General features: G+C 46.2%; 1 protein-coding gene across 2 annotated transcripts in view; it reads left to right on the top strand.

The window, feature by feature from the left end:
- The window catches only part of USP32 (ubiquitin specific peptidase 32), a 1504025-nt gene that overhangs the window by 642039 nt on the left and 843404 nt on the right, over positions 1-18582 (top strand). For both annotated transcript variants that reach the window (XM_086954917.1, XM_086954918.1), the window contains exon 7: positions 7928-8035. In XM_086954917.1, coding sequence (XP_086811043.1) covers positions 7928-8035 — 108 coding nt within the window. The remainder of the gene's footprint in view (positions 1-7927; positions 8036-18582) is intronic.

Raw genomic sequence — 18582 nt, 5'->3', positions numbered from 1 at the left:
TCCCCTAGAGTCTCGGTACTCTGAAGTGCTGCTACCAAATTTATAGCGACCGGTTTCCCTCTGATGGATGTGGGAGATCCTTGGTGGGGGGTGTGGTTTGCCTAAAATAGTTATTTTAATTTCCACCAGTTGCACACTTTTTCTGTTTGTTGTAGCCAACGTTTACCAATTCTCTTGATTTTGTGCAACTTCCTCATTAAGTGTTTTGTCTAGGAACACTATTCAGTAATTCAACATAGATGAGAGCAGAGGTACTGCTCGCGATTTCGAGGAGTGCACACTTTTCTGTGGACCAAAAACGGTCCTATTCTTTAAATCATCATTGTTCAATAAAGAAATCCATACAAATCTGTTTCTTATACCATCTTGCTGTTCAATTTTTAATGATAGTTTCTCATTAAACTCGTTTTCCAAATATTAGCAGATTTCATTTTTTACCGCATTTCACATTAACCCAATGCATTTCGGGTACAGATGGACCCTTCGTCGGGGGTCTCTATGGAAAAGATCAAAAAAACAATTTTGAGCCCAAAGCTATGTTCATCATTATATACAACGTAATCACTTAAACGTAAAACAGTATCACAAGTCACATGAAACAAACATGATTATCCATCTGCGATTCAAAAAATGTCAATTTCGTGTAATAAATATGCATACTGTCTCGGCGATACTCAAATGGTTACACTCTCAACTTTGCCTAAAGAAATCTTTACCAACATAACCTCTATACAACGAGTGACGATGCATTTGTATATTACACAGTTGGTTATAAAACAGAGCGACCAGCGTTCCGTGTCAGTTACTCACTAAAATGCTGTCTTTCAAACCGCTTCTCTTTTCCGCCAATGACTGCCAGGTTAAGATCGCGTACTAAGTTCTGGTCTTATATCTATTCTTATTGGTTGGTTTCGCGGTCACATGATCGCCACAGTTTCAAAATATCGGCATTTACATGTCAATAAATCAGCGCATATAATAGCTGAAAAATCAACGCATATGATAACTGAAAAATCGAATGACCCTCCTAGAATGCATATACTTTGCTTCCAAACATGCTCTATTTCATATCGCTGTTCAAACTACGTACATGATTCTCTCGTGTTTTATCTGCCTCTTAAATAGATTCACGGTTAATGAACGGCAAAATTCAAAAAGTGGGTGAAATGAAATCTAAGCTTTCTATCTAAGCAGCATCTAGTGGCCAAACAACTGAATACCCGTCGATAATGTGTCAGCCATGTTTGAAATGGAATGCGACCACGATGTTCAATACATATTAGTGTGATCATTAACTGGCTAACTGTCGGCCATGTTCAAATGAAATGTAACCTTGGTACACAATGCATACTATTTAACACAGTGAGTTATATTGTGACATTTAGTATTGTCCCAGGTAAACACTATTCACTGAGGTTATAACAGGGCAAATCAAATGTCTTTCTCATTGATTATAAAAAACATGCTAGTTCCAGTCTGTCATTAAGCCCATCCGGCTGAAGACTCCCCATCTTTCTTATCCAGAAATATTCTGATCTAAGTCTCATTTTGTGTGTGTCAAAGTCTGGGCGTGCTTCAACCACTTCTAGTATAGTGAAGCGTAACTGGGAGATGTTATGTCCTGTTTCTGTCCAGTGTGCTGCCACTGTGGATTTCATATTCTTTTGCCGAATGTTACTCTTGTGTTCTGTTATTCTTACCTTAACTTTACGTTCCGTTTGCCCAACATATAATTTACCACAAGGGCATTTGATACCGTAAATCACTCCTTTGGTATCACACGTGCTTGAATGTTTTAATTGAATAGTTTGTCCAGTTCTAGGATGTGTGAAGGATGATCCCGTTATTACATTATTGCAGTGCGTGCAGTTCTCACACTTGCGCATTCCTTTGTACATTGTCTTATTAGACTCCTTTTCTTCCCGCTTCAACAATTCTTTTAAATTCTTTGGTCTGTTGTAAGCAAATGTTATCCGTTCTGCAAACAAAGGTTGAAGGTCAGGTTCCTGAGTTATGATAGCCCAATGTTTCCTCATAATGTTGGTGATTTGTGATGACTGCATGGAATATTTAAGAACACACACTGTGAGTTTTTGGTCAACTTTATCTTTTTTTGTTAATAGAGACTCTCTTGTCATGGCCATGACTTTGGTCTTTGACTCTTGTAATAGTTTGTTTGGGTATCCTCTTTTTTCATATTTTTTGATCTGTCTGTCGATAGTGTCAGAAACATCCAAGGGATCCGATGTAATCCTTTTGTAACGGATAAATTGAGACATTGGTAGATGTTGCTTTAAAGCTTGATGATGAAAGCTTGAGTAATGTAACCCACTGTTGCGGTCCGTTTCTTTCACATGCACATTTGTGCATATTTGACCCTGTTTTATGGATACTTTCACATCCAAAAAAGATAATTGATATTGATCAATTTCATGTGTAAACTTGATTCTTTCATGTATCAAGTTTAACCTCTCGATGTTTGCTTCCAATTCTTCTTTCTTGCCTTTCCACATGATGAATATGTCATCTATAAATAAATAAAAAGTGTGCAACTGGTGGAAATTAAAAGATTTATTCAGAGTGTCTACCCCCCACTGTTAGCACCCACCCAAAGATATGATGAACTTAGAAGAGATTGCCCAGATCACAACGAATAAGGCGGAGACCTTAGCATATACGTCTGAAGAGGCAGAACAAATCTATGGATTGATTAAAGAAACGAGAGCCTTCAGCCCACAACTGAATACGGCGAATCAATTACTAAGACAGCTCGAATATATGAGTAAACGTGAAATCAGTAAACGGCTACATGCTACAACACTAATACACTATCATCGTAACAAACGTATACCGAGAGGTTTAAGAATCGCACTGAAACCGATGTTATGCAGGAATAACAAATCCTTTCTCAATAAATGGTATCAAATACTTAATAAATGCAGTTTAGATCTGATCTTGCTGATAGTGGAGGAACTATCTAAGGAATTGAAAGAAGTGGAGGAAGAATTGGAAGGGATCAGAAGGGAGCTTAATAAACATGATGACTTAGCAACATTACTTGAAGACATCAATAAAAAATTAGATAAATATGCGAAAGAAATAGAAGACAGAAAAGTTAAAAAATACAAAAGAGACACAGTGGATTATAAACTGGAGGAGGTTTATAGCTGGGCAGAAGTTTACAATCAAAGAAAATGGCAAAAACCATCCACAAATATCAGTTCCTCTCAGGAGAGTGTTGTATCAGAGTCAGATACAACTCAAAACAGAAGACCAATAGAGAAGAGTGCACAAGCAGGACAGAAAACTAAAACGGACAAGGCTTTTTTAGATACAAGTCCAGCAGCCAACAATGTACCAACAACATCCGCAACTACAGAACCTTTAAAACCAGGAGGGGAAAAAGAAAAAGTAAAGGAGTCAGAAGCGAAAACGGGAGCTGAGATCCAAGAAAAAGAAACCGAACTTGTAATAAACATCTCAGACAGCACATTGTCTAAAGCTCAACTGAACTTATTGAACAAAGGAATTACATTTGTCCCAGTGTACAAATCTAACCCTGAAGAGACTGAAATAGCCTTATTTAAATTCTTTTGTACCTTGAGATTGAAGAACTTCTTCAACACCCTTCCGCCCACAGAGAAAGGGGAAAGCACAAGCAAAGAATTCAAAGTCAAGAGCACATTCTGTGCCCCTATATCACACAAGACAATTGATGCTTATGAACGAGTAGTCAACACAGAAATTAAGAATATCAATTACAAGAGTGGTACCAAAAGTAATTTCTCTAAGAAAGAATGGAACACATTAAAAACCTTGAAAGAAAAGACTGAAATAACCATTCAGAAAGCGGATAAAGGGGGAGCCCTTGTGGTAATGAACTCGACCTTTTACAAGGAAAGTGTCAATCAACATTTACAAGACACAAACATCTATCACAAACTTGAACGAGACCCAACAGAAATTTTTGCTGCTACACTCAAAGAGATATTAGATAAAGCGCTCGAGATGAAATGGATTACCAACAAAACTTACCAATTCTTGAACGTAAAACATCCCAGAAGGCCACAGTTCTATATGTTGCCGAAGGTGCACAAGCACACCACACGACCACCGTTTAGGCCTATTGTATCAGCTTGCGGATCTCTTTCTGAACCAATTGGACAATATTTGGACTGGTTTTTACAACCACTAGTCCAAAATTGGTGCACCCACATAAGACACTACAGCATTTTTGACCATTTTGCAGGATGTCAAAATTCCAGAAAATGAGGAAGTCTGGTTTAGTTCAATTGATGTCACCGCACTATATACTTCGATCCCTCACGACGAGGGACTCGAAGCAATGGAGTGGTGCCTATTAAAGAACGAGATTGAGGGATCAGAAAAAAATTTCCTGATGGAAATTTTACATTTTGCGCTGTTTCACAGTTACCTAGAATGGGAAAAAGAGTACTATGCGCAATGCAGTGGGACCAGCATGGGCTTTGCTGGAGCACCGTCGTATGCGAACATTTTTATGTCCAAATTTGAGAACGATCACATCTTGGATAATCCAGATTGGAAGAGAGGACTGTTAGTCTATAAACGTTTTATAGACGACATATTCATCATGTGGAAAGGCAAGAAAGAAGAATTGGAAGCAAACATCGAGAGGTTAAACTTGATACATGAAAGAATCAAGTTTACACATGAAATTGATCAATATCAATTATCTTTTTTGGATGTGAAAGTATCCATAAAACAGGGTCAAATATGCACAAATGTGCATGTGAAAGAAACGGACCGCAACAGTGGGTTACATTACTCAAGCTTTCATCATCAAGCTTTAAAGCAACATCTACCAATGTCTCAATTTATCCGTTACAAAAGGATTACATCGGATCCCTTGGATGTTTCTGACACTATCGACAGACAGATCAAAAAATATGAAAAAAGAGGATACCCAAATAAACTATGACAAGAGTCAAAGACCAAAGTCATGGCCATGACAAGAGGGTCTCTATTAACAAAAAAAGATAAAGTTGACCAAAAACTCACAGTGTGTGTTCTTAAATATTCCATGCAGTCATCACAAATCACCAACATTATGAGGAAACATTGGGCTATCATAACTCAGGAACCTGACCTTCAACCTTTGTTTGCAGAACGGATAACATTTGCTTACAACAGACCAAAGAATTTAAAAGAATTGTTGAAGCGGGAAGAAAAGGAGTCTAATAAGAGAATGTACAAAGGAATGCGCAAGTGTGAGAACTGCACGCACTGCAATAATGTAATAACGGGATCATCCTTCACACATCCTAGAACTGGACAAACTATTCAATTAAAACATTCAAGCACGTGTGATACCAAAGGAGTGATTTACGGTATCAAATGCCCTTGTGGTAAATTATATGTTGGGCAAACGGAACGTAAAGTTAAGGTAAGAATAACAGAACACAAGAGTAACATTCGGCAAAAGAATATGAAATCCACAGTGGCAGCACACTGGACAGAAACAGGACATAACATCTCCCAGTTACGCTTCACTATACTAGAAGTGCTTGAAGCACGCCCAGACTTGGACACACACAAAATGAGACTTAGATCAGAATATTTCTGGACAAGGAAGATGGGGAGTCTTCAGCCGGATGGGCTTAATGACAGACTGGAACTAGCATGTTTTTTATAATCAATGAGAAAGACATTTGATTTGCCCTGTTATAACCTCAGTGAATAGAGTTTACCTGGGACAATACTAAATGTCACAATATAACTCACTGTGTTAAATAGTATGCATTGTGTACCAAGGTTACATTTCATTTGAACATGGCCGACAGTTATAACCTATCAGTTAATGATCACACTAATATGTATTGAACATCGTGGTCGCATTCCATTTCAAACATGGCTGACACATTATCGACGGGTATTCAGTTGTTTGGCCACTAGATGCTGCTTAGATAGAAAGCTTAGATTTCATTTCACCCACTTTTTGAATTTTGCCGTTCATTAACCGTGAATCTATTTAAGAGGCAGATAAAACACGAGAGAATCATGTACGTAGTTTGAACAGCGATATGAAATAGAGCATGTTTGGAAGCATAGTATATGCATTCTAGGAGGGTCATTCGATTTTTCAGTTATCATATGCGTTGATTTTTCAGTTATTATATGCGCTGATTTATTGACATGTAAATGCCGATATTTTGAAACTGTGGCAATCATGTGACCGCGAAACCAACCAATAAGAATAGATATAAGACCAGAACTTAGTACGCGATCTTAACCTGGCAGTCATTGGAGGAAAAGAGAAGCGGTTTGAAAGACAGCATTTTAGTGAGTAACTGACACGGAACGCTGGTCGCTCCGTTTTATAACCAACTGTGTAATATACAAATGCATTGTCACTCGTTGTATAGAGGTTATGTTGGTAAAGATTTATTTAGGCAAAGTTGAGAGTGTAACCATTTGAGTATCGCTGAGACAGTATGCATATTTATTACACGAAATTGACATTTTTTGAATCGCAGATGGATAATCACGTTTGTTTCATGGGACTTGTGATACTGTTTTACGTTTAAGTGATTACGTTGTATATAATGATGAACATAGCTTTGGGCTCAAAATTGTTTTTTTGATCTTTTCCATAGAGACCCCCGACGAAGGGTCCATCTGTACCCGAAATACATTGGGTTAATGTGAAATGCGTTAAAAAATTAAATCTGCTAATATTTGGAAAACGAGTTTAATGAGAAACTATCATTAAAAATTGAACAGCAAGATGGTATAAGAAAAAGATTTGTATGGATTTCTTTATTGAACAATGATGATTTAAAGAATAGGACCGTCTTTGGTCCACAGAAAAGTGTGCACTCCTCGAAATCGCGAGCAGTACCTCTGCTCTCATCTATGTTGAATTGCCTAAAATAGTAGCAGCAAGGGTCCCTTGAGATTTGCATGTCCAACGCAAACCTGATCTCCTCGAGCACCGCCTCCCTCCCAGTGTTTATGAAGCTTGGGGCGTTGCCAGAGTGGCCAGTAGAGTTCCTGGTGATGCACAATCGCTCCAGCAGTCAAAGAATTTTGGTATGTGAAGTTATGCGATTTTTGCCAGGGTCTTTTACCAGTATGTGGGGAGTTTATGCTGGGTTTCCCCATGCATGCATCTGTGGCGAATCTACACCCCCGATCAAACATTTTGTCCTAGAAGTTCTGTGAAAGTTCATAGTCCAGTTCTCTCTCCCAACAATTCCATCCTGGTCATTTTTCGCTATTAGGGGAATCTCTGAGCAAGGCATAGAGGGTGAATTTTTCCAGCCCTTTGATGTGGTTCTTTAGTCCTGTAAGGCCCTCCCTTCTCCCCCGTTCTTTGTGGGGTTAAGGACCCAGTGGCATCGCTGAGACTGGGCTGAAGGAGACCGGCATGAACGGTGATGCGGAGGGGATGGGAATCGTGGCCGGAAAGCTATGTTGTCCCACACCCGCAGGGTCACAGGAGTGCAGTCCCAAGCTTTATGGGTACTTTCTCATCCAGGGCACTTGCCACAGGGTAAGATCCCTTATGAGTAAATCCCTTAACATAAGGAAATACAGGGGCTTAGGCTGCTGCCATTACACTTACAGGCAGTTTTTAAGTAAATACTAATTACGTGTTTTTGAGAAAATGTAAGAATTCGAGGAATACAAGGGGCAAGATTACTTGAACTCACTTCTGAATGTAGTTGGGACAGTTGACTAGTCCCTTGTTACATTTAACTCGGTTCCAACTCCCTAAAGTTGCCTTGTTTTTGTTATAACCCAGATGTGCTGCTCTAAGCCTCTTACTTACTACTCATAGCCTCTTTTTGATGAACTGATAGTAAAGGTAAGTGACAGTTTAAAATACTGCGCAGCGGGGCATTTAAAAATGAAACGCTCTTTAATTCATCTTCTTGCCTTGCAGGATTGTTTAATGCTTTTGATGAAAATCGTGACAATCACATAGACTTCAAGGAAATCTCTTGTGGATTGTCGGCATGCTGCAGGGGACCTCTGGCAGAGAGACAAAAATGTAAGCGCAAACCACTGCTCATTACTCTTGAAATTAAGAAACGTCCGCCTTATAAAACAGATCCACTTTGTATTACTGACTTGAATGGTGGTATTTCAACTGTAAATGGCGTCCCCTGTGTGGGAAACAAACAGCTATTGGAGGATATAGTCACTTTACTGCAATATCTCTTTCGAATGTACACCCATTGTAAGCATAATTGTCTCCACCAGATTCATAGATAACAACATGATAGTTTCTCAAGTTACTTTGCTGTGTTTTATGACATTCCCGATGCCAGTACTGTGTATACCAAAACATGTTTGCATTAGATATGAATGTACATTTTTAATCTACATCTCTTAAACACTTTAAATCACTCTAACAACACATAAAGTAAAGCTGAACCAGAAAGTGTAAATTGCTGTCACTTGTGTTTTATCTCATGAGTCAGTAACAAAAACTGGATTTAAACCATGAACTGACTTTTGGTGTCCTTGCCAAATCAAGCTGAAATAGGCCCATAATCTGTAATCTTATTGCATGACTGAGTCATCTACAAATGTCATTATTTAAGAATATTATAAAGCGGAATATATATACTGAATATAATTGATTGACTTATATGATGTCCTAGTGTCAAGCCATCAATAAAAGATTGCTTTGTGTACAGGTGTAGTGCAGTTCTCAATATAGCTTGATAATGCAGAGCTTGCAGATCTTAAAAGGAATATACTTTGAGACAGGTTATCTGATGCTAGTGATTATTCAACTCTTTGGTCAATTTAAAAATCTACACATAATTGGAAAACGTACACACTGATGTATGCTTAATCGGTCAGAGTAATGGTCATTCCCTCTTCTATTCGCAGTAATAAATCTAGCCCCTTTTATTCTCCCATTTCTGTGACTCATTTTAATCATGTGCCTGTAAGAGCTACTAATTGAGTTTGCTGAACGCTGATATCACTGCTGAAATATGGGACTTCACAGTAGAATTTCCTAGGGATTCTTGGGTCCAATCAGGTCAAGAAAACATGCTATTTAGTGAGGTACAATGCTCTGTTTTGCGTTGGACCAGAGCTAACACTGTCGGATTTGCAACTAAGTGGGCAATTCTCTGTGTCCTGTTAGGTGCCCTTCCCGTTCTGTGTGAGCAAAGTGGAACACCACTGCATCTAACACTCGCTCTAGACTAAATGCCCTGATTAGATTCTCCTTACTCGCATGCTCTTTGTCCCATTGCCAATGTAGAAACATGTCCGCATGCACACCTGACAGACCTGTTTATTGGAGGGAAACAGGAAGGGCAGTCAGAATTAAGTCTACTTTACTGTGTGGGAAACACCCATACCGGAATAAATGGTAGATCAAGGAAATACAGTAAATGATCCTTAAAGATGGGTAGAGCGCATTACTACTCCTGACTGTAAATGATAAATTACAGCATGACAGTTTGTTCTCGAGACCTAAATGGGGGAGCCTCATGATGTAGCAAGCCACACACTATGTGGGTGAGGATTCCATGTCCTGTGTGACGTTTAAAGTAATAAAAAAGCTCAGAATTATATTATAATTCAAAAAGGATCTTTGTTTTTTCCTACATTTTGCAAATATTGTGTTTATATTTGGGAGGACATGTAGCTATTTTTTTAATTTTCTCTTGCTCCCCCTACAAGTAATTAGGGTTTTGCGGACGTAGTGTTATGTTATGCAACTTACTCCCATGTATTCACTCATTCTCCACTTGGTAATTTTTCTCAATTGAATGTCGCATATCAGTATCTGAAAGAGACACGTTGGTGATAGATTTCTTACCTTAGAATATCCCCAGGCGTCAGACTGGATCCGGAAAGTTTTGCTTAGCAGAACCCCTGCGCGTCAGAAGGTGGCGTCCTGCGGCACACGTCAGTCGCTGGCGTCATATGCGCCGAGAGGACGTCACGGAGACTACTTAGGCGCCCCCATGCACGCTGGCATCAAGTTCTTTATTTTTCCGCGCCAGTAAGCGCAGATCCGGTTAGAGCACGAACCCTAGTTATTTTTTGACAATCTTTTTGAGACTTTTGTCTCGTGTTGGTTTCTCTGGTGCACGTAGGGATGCCTGGTTTTAAGTCTTGCGGGACCTGCCGTCGAAATATGTCGGTAGCGGACCATCATGACCTCTATCTTTACTGCCTGGAGCGCGACCATGACTCCCGGTCCTGTCTGGACTGTAGGGCTATGGCCCGAAGGCTCTGAGGGAGCGGCACTGGAAGCTGCGGTGTACCCGCCTTACCCCACCGCCGAGGCCTGTGCCTTTCGTTGCTGGCAGAGGATAACTGGGAAGGGTTTGAGGACCTGCTTGCTCGTCAGTGTGATTCTGAGCAGGACTGGGGGGATGACTTGGAGGAGGCCGGTGGCCTCGATGTCTCTTCTGATCCGGGGCTTCTCTCTCCCCCGCCCACTGTGGAGGAAGGCGCCTCGTATACGGTGGTGCTCCGTCAGGCTGATGAGGTCCTTAACCTCGATCTCCCCACGGTGACCCTGAAGTCAAATCTCCTCACTGAGGTGCTCCAGCCGGCGTCCAATTATTCGGAGCCGCTGCTGCCCTTTAATAATGCCCTCACCGAAGTCTCGTTAGGCACTTAGTCACGGCCCGCCACAGGGGCCCCTGTGGATAAGAATGTAGCCAGGCGTCATTACCTGTCGCCGGGTAACCCTGCCTTTCTGACCATTCATCCTACACCCGAAAGTCCGGTCATTCAAGCTTCTACGTCCCAGAGTGCCTTTCCCACGGCTCCGCCAGATAAGGACTTTAAGAGATTGGAGCAGTTTTACAAGCGGTTGTTATCTTCAGCCAGCTTAGGACTGCGGTCAGTGAACACCGCATGCCTTCTGGGCCGCTATTCCCACGCGGTGTCAGATTCCGTGGCTGAGGTGTTACCCCGGTGCCCGAAAGAGGTCCAGACTGTGCTGTCTCAGGCTGTGGCTGAGGGCAAGGACGCGGCTAGGTTCGCCATTCGTTGTGGCTGGGACACCGCAGACTGGCGACACGCCTGGCTGTGGTCCACTGAGTTCTCCCTGGACGTCCAGAGTTCACTCATGGACATGCCTTTTGACGGCACTCGCCTGTTTGGTGATAAGGCCGACACGGCACTGGGGCGTTTTAAGGACTCTCGAGCTACGGCCAAGCCTGTGGGCCTTTCCACCACGCTCCCGTCCACGTCCTAGTTTCATTCCTTTTGTGGCCATTCGTTCAGCCAAAAGCCCACGCAGAACCAGACTCAGCGGGCTTGTGGGCGAGGCGCCCGCCGTGGGGGCTCCGGGGGCCGGTGTGAGGTTCAGTCCACCTCCGCCCCTACGACGTCTACCTCGAAGCCTTCCTAGTCAGAGCTTTGGGTCGCACCCCACACTAGTGGGTGGCAGGATTCGCCATCACCTTCCCCATTGGCGTTCCGTCACTTCCGACAAGTGGGTGTTGCAACTCATCCGGAGGGGCTACTTCTTCCCCTTCGAGTCTACCTCCCAACCATGCCACCTCCGTTCCACCGCATGTCGGGGGATCACTTTGCGCTTCTCCAACAGGAAGTCACGGCCTTCTTGGCCATAGTGGCCATCAAGCGCGTTCCTGAGCTGGAAGTAGGTCGTGATTGTTATTCCCACTCCTTTCTGGTCCCCAAGAAGGACAAAGGGGGCTTGCGCTCCATCTTGGACCTCAGGAACGTCAATCGCTTCCTCCGGAAGGAGAAGTTCAAGATGTTGACTCTGGCTCAGGTCTTGGCTGCCCTCGACCCTGGAGACTGGATGGTAGCATTGGACTTGCAGGACACATATTTTCACATCCCCGTCCTGCCGTCCCACCGGCGTTACCTGCGGTTCACAGTAGGCCAGGAGCATTTTTAGTTTGCGGTGCTCCCCTTCGGCCTTACCAGCGCCCCTCGGGTGTTCACAAAAGTGATGGCGGTGGTCGTAGCTCACCTGCGCAGGTCTGAGGTCTCAGTCTTCCCCTACCTCGACGACTGGTTGTGGAAGGCGGGCTTGCCCCAGGCAGTCGTCACCCACCTTCAGACTACGGCCAACCTCCTAAACTTGCTGGGGTTCTCCATCAATGTGCCGTAGTCGCACCTGAGTCCCTCTCAGAAGCTCCTCTTCATCGGAGCGGTTTTGGATGCGACGCAGTTTCGGGTTTATCCCCCCGAGCAGTGAGTCCGGCATATGCAGGCTATGATTCCAATCTTTCAGCCTCTATCCCGAGTTCCAGTCAGGATGACCCTCCGGCTCCTGGGTCTGATGCCTCCTGCATCCTGCTAGTGCAACATGCCAGGTGGCATATGCAGGCTCTGCAGTGGGACCTGAAGTTCCAGTGGGCACAGCATCAGGGCAACCTGTCTGATCATGTCCAGATATTGGAGAGCACTGCACCACACTTGCAGTGGAGGCTCATGAATCGCGATTGGGTCAATGGCAGATCCCTCTCCCTTCCGCAACAGGAGCACACAGTGGTGACGGATGCGTCCCTCAAGGGATGGGGAGGCCACTTAGGAGAGGCGGAGATCAGAGGCCTCTGGTCTCCGGCCGAGTCCCGGCTCCATATCAACCTTTTGGAGCTTCGGGCGATCCGACCTGCACTAAAAGCATTCCTTCCCTCTGTCCAGGGAAGTGTAGTTCAGGTGTTCACGTACAACACCACAGCCATGTGGTACTGTAACAAACTGGGCGGGTGGGGTCGTGGACCCTATGTCAGGAGGCTCTGCACCTCTGGACATGCCTGGAACATCAAGGCATTACCTTGGTGGTTCAACACCTGGCAGGTTCTCTGAACGCCAGGGCGGATGAACTCAGCTGCGGGTGCATGATGGATCACAAATGGTGTCTGAACTCTGGCGTGGCACAAGGTCTCTTTCTGCAGTGGGGAGAGCCTTGGTTGGATCTATTTGCCACCGAATAGAACGTGGAATGTCATCAGTCCTGCGCGTTGGAATTTCCAAGGCGGCACTGGCTCGGCAACGATTTTCGTTGCGAGTGGAGTTCCTGTCAGTTGTACACCTTTCCGCCTATACCACCTCAGCCCAGAGTGCTGAAAAAGATTCGGCGCGACCGGACCCAAGTCATTCTTGTGGCTCCGGATTGGGCACGAAGATACTGGTATCCCCAGCTACTCAGCATGGCGATCGATCCCCCGATCCGACTGCCTCTTCGGGAGTATCTTCTGTTGCAGCAGAAGGGGACCATCCTCCACCCGAACCCGTCCAGCCTCCATCTCCATGCATGTAGATTGAGCGACGACAGTTGACGGCTTTCGATCTTCCCCCTGAAGTCTGTGACGTCATTCTGGCAGCCAGGCATCCCTCCACTAAAACAGTATACGCCTGCAGGTGGAACAAGTTTGTGACATGGCTGTGGATCCCCTTTCTGCCCCTCTTTCCGAGGTCCTTTTGTTCCTCCTTTACTTGGCCCAGCAGGGCTCTGCTCTGGGCACTGTCAAAGGTCATCTTTCTGCCTTCTCCGCCTTTCTAAGGCTCCCTGATCAACCTTCTCTTTTTACGTCCCCGGTTGTTACCCGTTTTCTGAAAGGCATTATGCACACGTTTCCTCCCGTGACGTTCATAATGCCTCAATGGGACTTGAATCTTGTCTTGACATATCTGATGTGCGCTCTCTTTGAGCCCCTTCATAACTGTCCTTTACTTCTTCTCACTCTCAAGACGGCTTTCCTGATAGCTAGCACCTCTGCCAGAAGAGTGAGTGAGCTCCAGGCTCTTTCTTCTAAACCTTCTTTCCATTCTGTTCATCCCTCCCATCGTCCCCGTTCTGCGAACGGATTACTCAGGTTCAGGTCATCCCTTTCAGGGCCCTAGTTTTCAATGCACTAGTGGTCAGTATCTTGCTTCGCTCTGCGTTCCTGGCGCGGAAAGTCGTGTACAGAACTGACGCCAGCACGCATGGGTGGCGCCTAAGTAGTGTCTGTGACGTCATCTCAGCCCATACAACACCAGCGACGGACGCGGAGCCGCAGGACGCCACCTACTGATGCGCAGGGGTACTGCTAAGCAAAACTTTCCGGATCCAGTCTGGCGTCTGGGGATATTCTAAAGTAAGGAATCTATCACTAACTAATGTCTTTTACAGATGTATTGTTACACAAGTCATAACTTGTGCTTCAAGGTCTAGGATTCTCACAATGGTCCCGATTCACAAAGGTAGATTTTGTGATAAATATACATTTAAAACCAAATTGATAGTTTTTACATCTGCCAAGATTCCGCAGAGATTCCTGGGGGGGGAGAAAATATTTTTAGGAGGGCGTACCTCACCGACACATGTGAATAAATGTGTACTTTTAAATCCCTCCCATACAGTGCAAAGTGGGTGCTCCAAAGCATATGTTGCTTTGGAAGTTTGGGAATACTCAAAAATTTAAGTTTGTGGGTATTCCGAACTTCCTTTCTGACTCTGTCCCCGAAATAGATGGAGATTTCCTCCAGGGAGGGCAAGAGTAATGCCTTTTCCAGGATTGGCAGTGGAATAGCTCTCTCCTAGATTTGGTGTAGGAGTAGGGGAAGGGCTTTCTCCATGGGAAAAGTTGTTTTGCCATGGAAGATTAAGAATAAAAAAGTGTGGGGGCGTGGCTTGGCCAGCAATCATGGCCGACGCAGCTTGAAAACGCTCTGTTCGCCCTCCACCATAATCCGACGTTTATCCTACCCATCCTGACTTGTGTGCAGCTAATCCTTGGCGAACAGGACGGAAGTGTCATCCGGTGCGCCAATGGAGCCAAGAAAAGCTGTAAACCGGCGAAATGCGGGCGAAAGCTGAGTCCGAGAGGAGCGCACTGTGGCCTGAGCTCGGCATCCCCGTGCTGACTGTCTGGTCCTGTGGGGCTGCGACCGTGTTCGGGGTCGGGGCATGATGCTTACCTTGGTCGATGTGAGAGGGGATGCTGTGGGGTTCAGTGGGGGTAGCTGGTGGTCGCACGTCCTCTCCCCCGGGCCTTTGCCGGTGGAGGTTTGTTCTGGTCGCCAGACGGGGCATGTGCCGCGGATAGGCCTTTTGGGGCTTGTCCCAGCCCGCGTACCGGTCGGTGTAGGAGGCCGACTGCTGTGGGGCTTGGGGCGGGCGGGGGGGGGGGGGGTGCCCGGGCGCTGGGCACCGGGCGAGGTTGTTAGTCCGCTGTCTGGCAGTGCGGGTGGCGTTTTGCACATTGGGGCATGACAAGAAGCCCGCCCGCCCGCTATCCTTGACGCAGTGGTTGCCCTGGGGTACGGACCTGGGCCCGGAATCACTTCTGCGCCATAGCTGCCATTTTTGTTACTCCTGAGGCCTTGAGAACACTCCATGTGCCGTTGACCCTGGCATTTACCCGACATCGTCGATTTGTGCCCTATGACAGGGCTTAGGCTAAGTGGGGGAGGGCCCTGTGTAGCGATACTAGGACCTAGTGATCCACTATACCCGGCCTGCCAAGCTGCCGGTAAGGGCGCTTCATCTAGTTGTCAGGCTTTGGGGTGTTTCGCGTGCTGGCGGTCCGGTGAGTTCGGTTCCTCTAGAGGGGCCCGCTTTGCTGTTAGCCACTAGTCGCGAAAGCATCTACATCAGTTCCAGTGCAGCTTGCGGTCTGGGGTGGACAGAATCCGCGAGGACCGGCCGCAGAGCGCCCCCCTGGAGAGTCCCTACAGTGGTGAATTGGTGCTTCTACAGATCTCGCTGGAGTGGGAGCGACCAGAAACTGCTCGCACAGTCCACTAAAGAGCCCAACAATGGGGAAGGATAAACCTGGTGCCACGGGACGGAAACAGAGCACCTTTGACCAGTTTGCAACATCTGCAAGTGGGGGCCCTCTCCCTGGACCTGTCACGGATAACGCAGCCTTGCTGGCGGCCATTAAAAATGCAGGGGGCGCGTTGGAGGCCAAGATTGGCGCAGTGGGAACCGAGGTCTCATTTCAGTGACAGGACCTACGTAAGGCTGTTGATCGTATTACTGAGGCAGAGACGTGGGTGTTTTTAGTGGAGGTTACCATGCAGACCCTTCAACAGCAGGTCAATAAATTGACTGTGATTTCCCAGGAGCTTGCTGCCCGTGCCGAGGTTGCAGAATGCAGTGCCAGGCACTGCAATCTCCGCTTTGTCGATTTTCCAGAGGGCTGCGAAGGGAGCTTCATGACAAGCTTGCTCACGGCATGGCTTCTAGATTGGCTCCCGGCAGACAGTATCTCAGCATGCTTTGTGGTTGAGAGGGCACATTGGGTGCTGACATGAAAACCACCTCCTGGAGAAAATCCACGGCTGGACATTGCCAAGCTCTTAAACTATGCAGATTGGGACATGTGCTGCAATATGCCCGACAAAATAAAGACAAACTCGTCTTTGACTCAAGGCCTATTATGTCCGGATTACACCCGCCTGGTGCAGCAAAAACAACAGTCTTTCATTGCAGCAAAACAGAGGATACGTGAACTCAACATCTCTTACATGCTCCTGTATCCTACCAGGCTCAGAGTGATATATATCTCTAAAACATTCTTTTTGACTATCCTGAAGCGGTCTTCGCCTGGTCCGATGAAAGGGCCCATCTGAAACCACATTCTCCGCAGCTGCTGGAATCGGATTCCCCTGTGTGCTCGCAGCTGAATCGATCACGTAGAGCGCAGTCCAGCCGGCGGCATTGCTCTGGCTCTTAACGTCGATCCTCTAGTCCTGTGAAAGCTTCTTGACCGATCCACAGCTGTGATATCCTTAGTCATGTATAACGGACTGTTCGTGGGTTGGATTTGCCCTGATCAGTATGCACTGAGCAGAGTTGGCTGTTACACATGGTGGTTGACCTGCACGGCCACTAGCTCCCCAAGGTTCGTGTTCGGTGGGGGGGGTTGGGATCTATTGGCGAGGGCTCCTTGGGGTCCGTGGTTTGGGTCCTGAGGTTCCCCTTACCGCAACAGATGCTCCTTGTTTTTGGCAGTATCGGGTTGGGGGAACGGGGTTGTTGACGGTTGGAGGGTTTCATAATTGTAAGGTTGGCTTTATTGTTGTTTGTACACGTAGACGCACATCCTACTCCTCAATAGGCAAACTACTGCTCCTGGACTCAGACTAGATACATGGCTCATTCAGCAGCGACAGCTTCCCATTTAGGCGACATGACGGTGGTGTCATGGAATATCCGGGACCTGCTCAATAAAGTAAAACGGGGGCTATCCTTCGGCAAGCCAAGCGTTATGGGGCAGATATTCTCCTACTACAGGAGACTAACCTCCTAGGCAAGAAGGCCCAGTGTTCAGCTAGATTCGGATTCCAACAGGTCTTCCATGCAGGGATCAACAGGGAATTCCTGTGGGACCGCCATCCTTCTTCATACCCGTGTTCCTTGCCTCCTTACTAAGCATTGGATGGGCCCTGGGGGCCGGTATGTTCTCCTGACGGGGACGCTTCATGGTCAACCGCTCATGTGGAGTAGTGTGTATGCTCCTCCACCCCTCAGGGCTACGTTTGTGGAATGCCTAGCTTGGCTGTGGGGTGAGCTCCCTGGGGGTCTGACTCTGTTGGGGGCTGTTTTCGTTTGCTGGGATGCTGGGTTTGGTGGACCTGTGGCGCGCATATCCCCCTGCAGAGATAGGCTATACGTACATATCGGCGGTGCATGGATCTATGTCCTGCTTGGATTATATGTTTACACTACAAAGTTATGTCCACAGGTTCTGCCAGATCTCACATCATCCAAGAGGGTTATTCGATCATTGGCTGGTCACGGCGACACTCCTCCTAAATTTTCAAAAAACCCCGTTCAGATGGCGGATGTCCTTGTGGCATCTACCTGATCCAGATTATCAGGAGTGCCTCACCACGGCAATCCCGGATTATCTCTCCTGGAATGTAGATTTGTGCTCCTTCAAGAGCTACCCTGTGGGAATCCTGAAGCCCACCATTAGAGGGGTGGACATTAGCTATAGGACTAATGATAAACGTAAGCGTTCAGCCCAGAGGTCCGTACTTGAAACTGGGTGTGCGTCCCTGGAGGCGAGGTGCTCCTGGGGGCCCCCCTCAGCCCAGTAGAGGGAATTTATCCCTTGCACAACAGCAGCTACACCACCATTTGACAGAGGAGGTGAAGGACATCTGGCTGGCATCCCAGCACAGGATATATCAATGATGGATAAATCTTGTAAAATGCTGCATAGATTGTCAAGCCTGGCAGGGCCCATCCATGGTCCCCTCCATCAGGGGTAGGTATGGTGTCCTGCGTACTGCACCCGCAGAGGAGGTAAAGGAATTTGCCTATCACTTTTCTGCACCCGGGTTGTGCTCCGGGTCCGAATGGGTTCCCTGTGGAGTTTCTTCGCTCTCATATGGCTGCGTTGAGTCCGCATTTGCTGGACATGATCTATGAGGCCCTTGAGCTGCGCCTGCTGCCCAGGGTTTGGTGTCAGGCGGAGATGGTCCTCTTTCTGAAGCCTGGCCGCCCACCAGAGGTTTCGTCCTCCTATCGCCCTATTTCCTTAATAAACTTTGAATCCAAAGTACTGGGGAAGGTCCTGGACGATCCTTTGCGGGCATGTATTCAGGACCTGATGCACCCAGACAAGTCTGGCT

This window comes from Lissotriton vulgaris, chromosome 2_1, assembly GCF_964263255.1.
Source record: "Lissotriton vulgaris chromosome 2_1, aLisVul1.2, whole genome shotgun sequence".
Lineage (NCBI taxonomy): Eukaryota > Metazoa > Chordata > Amphibia > Caudata > Salamandridae > Lissotriton > Lissotriton vulgaris.
Note: the sequence above shows the minus strand (reverse complement) of the source record. Positions and strands in the feature narration are given on the sequence as shown.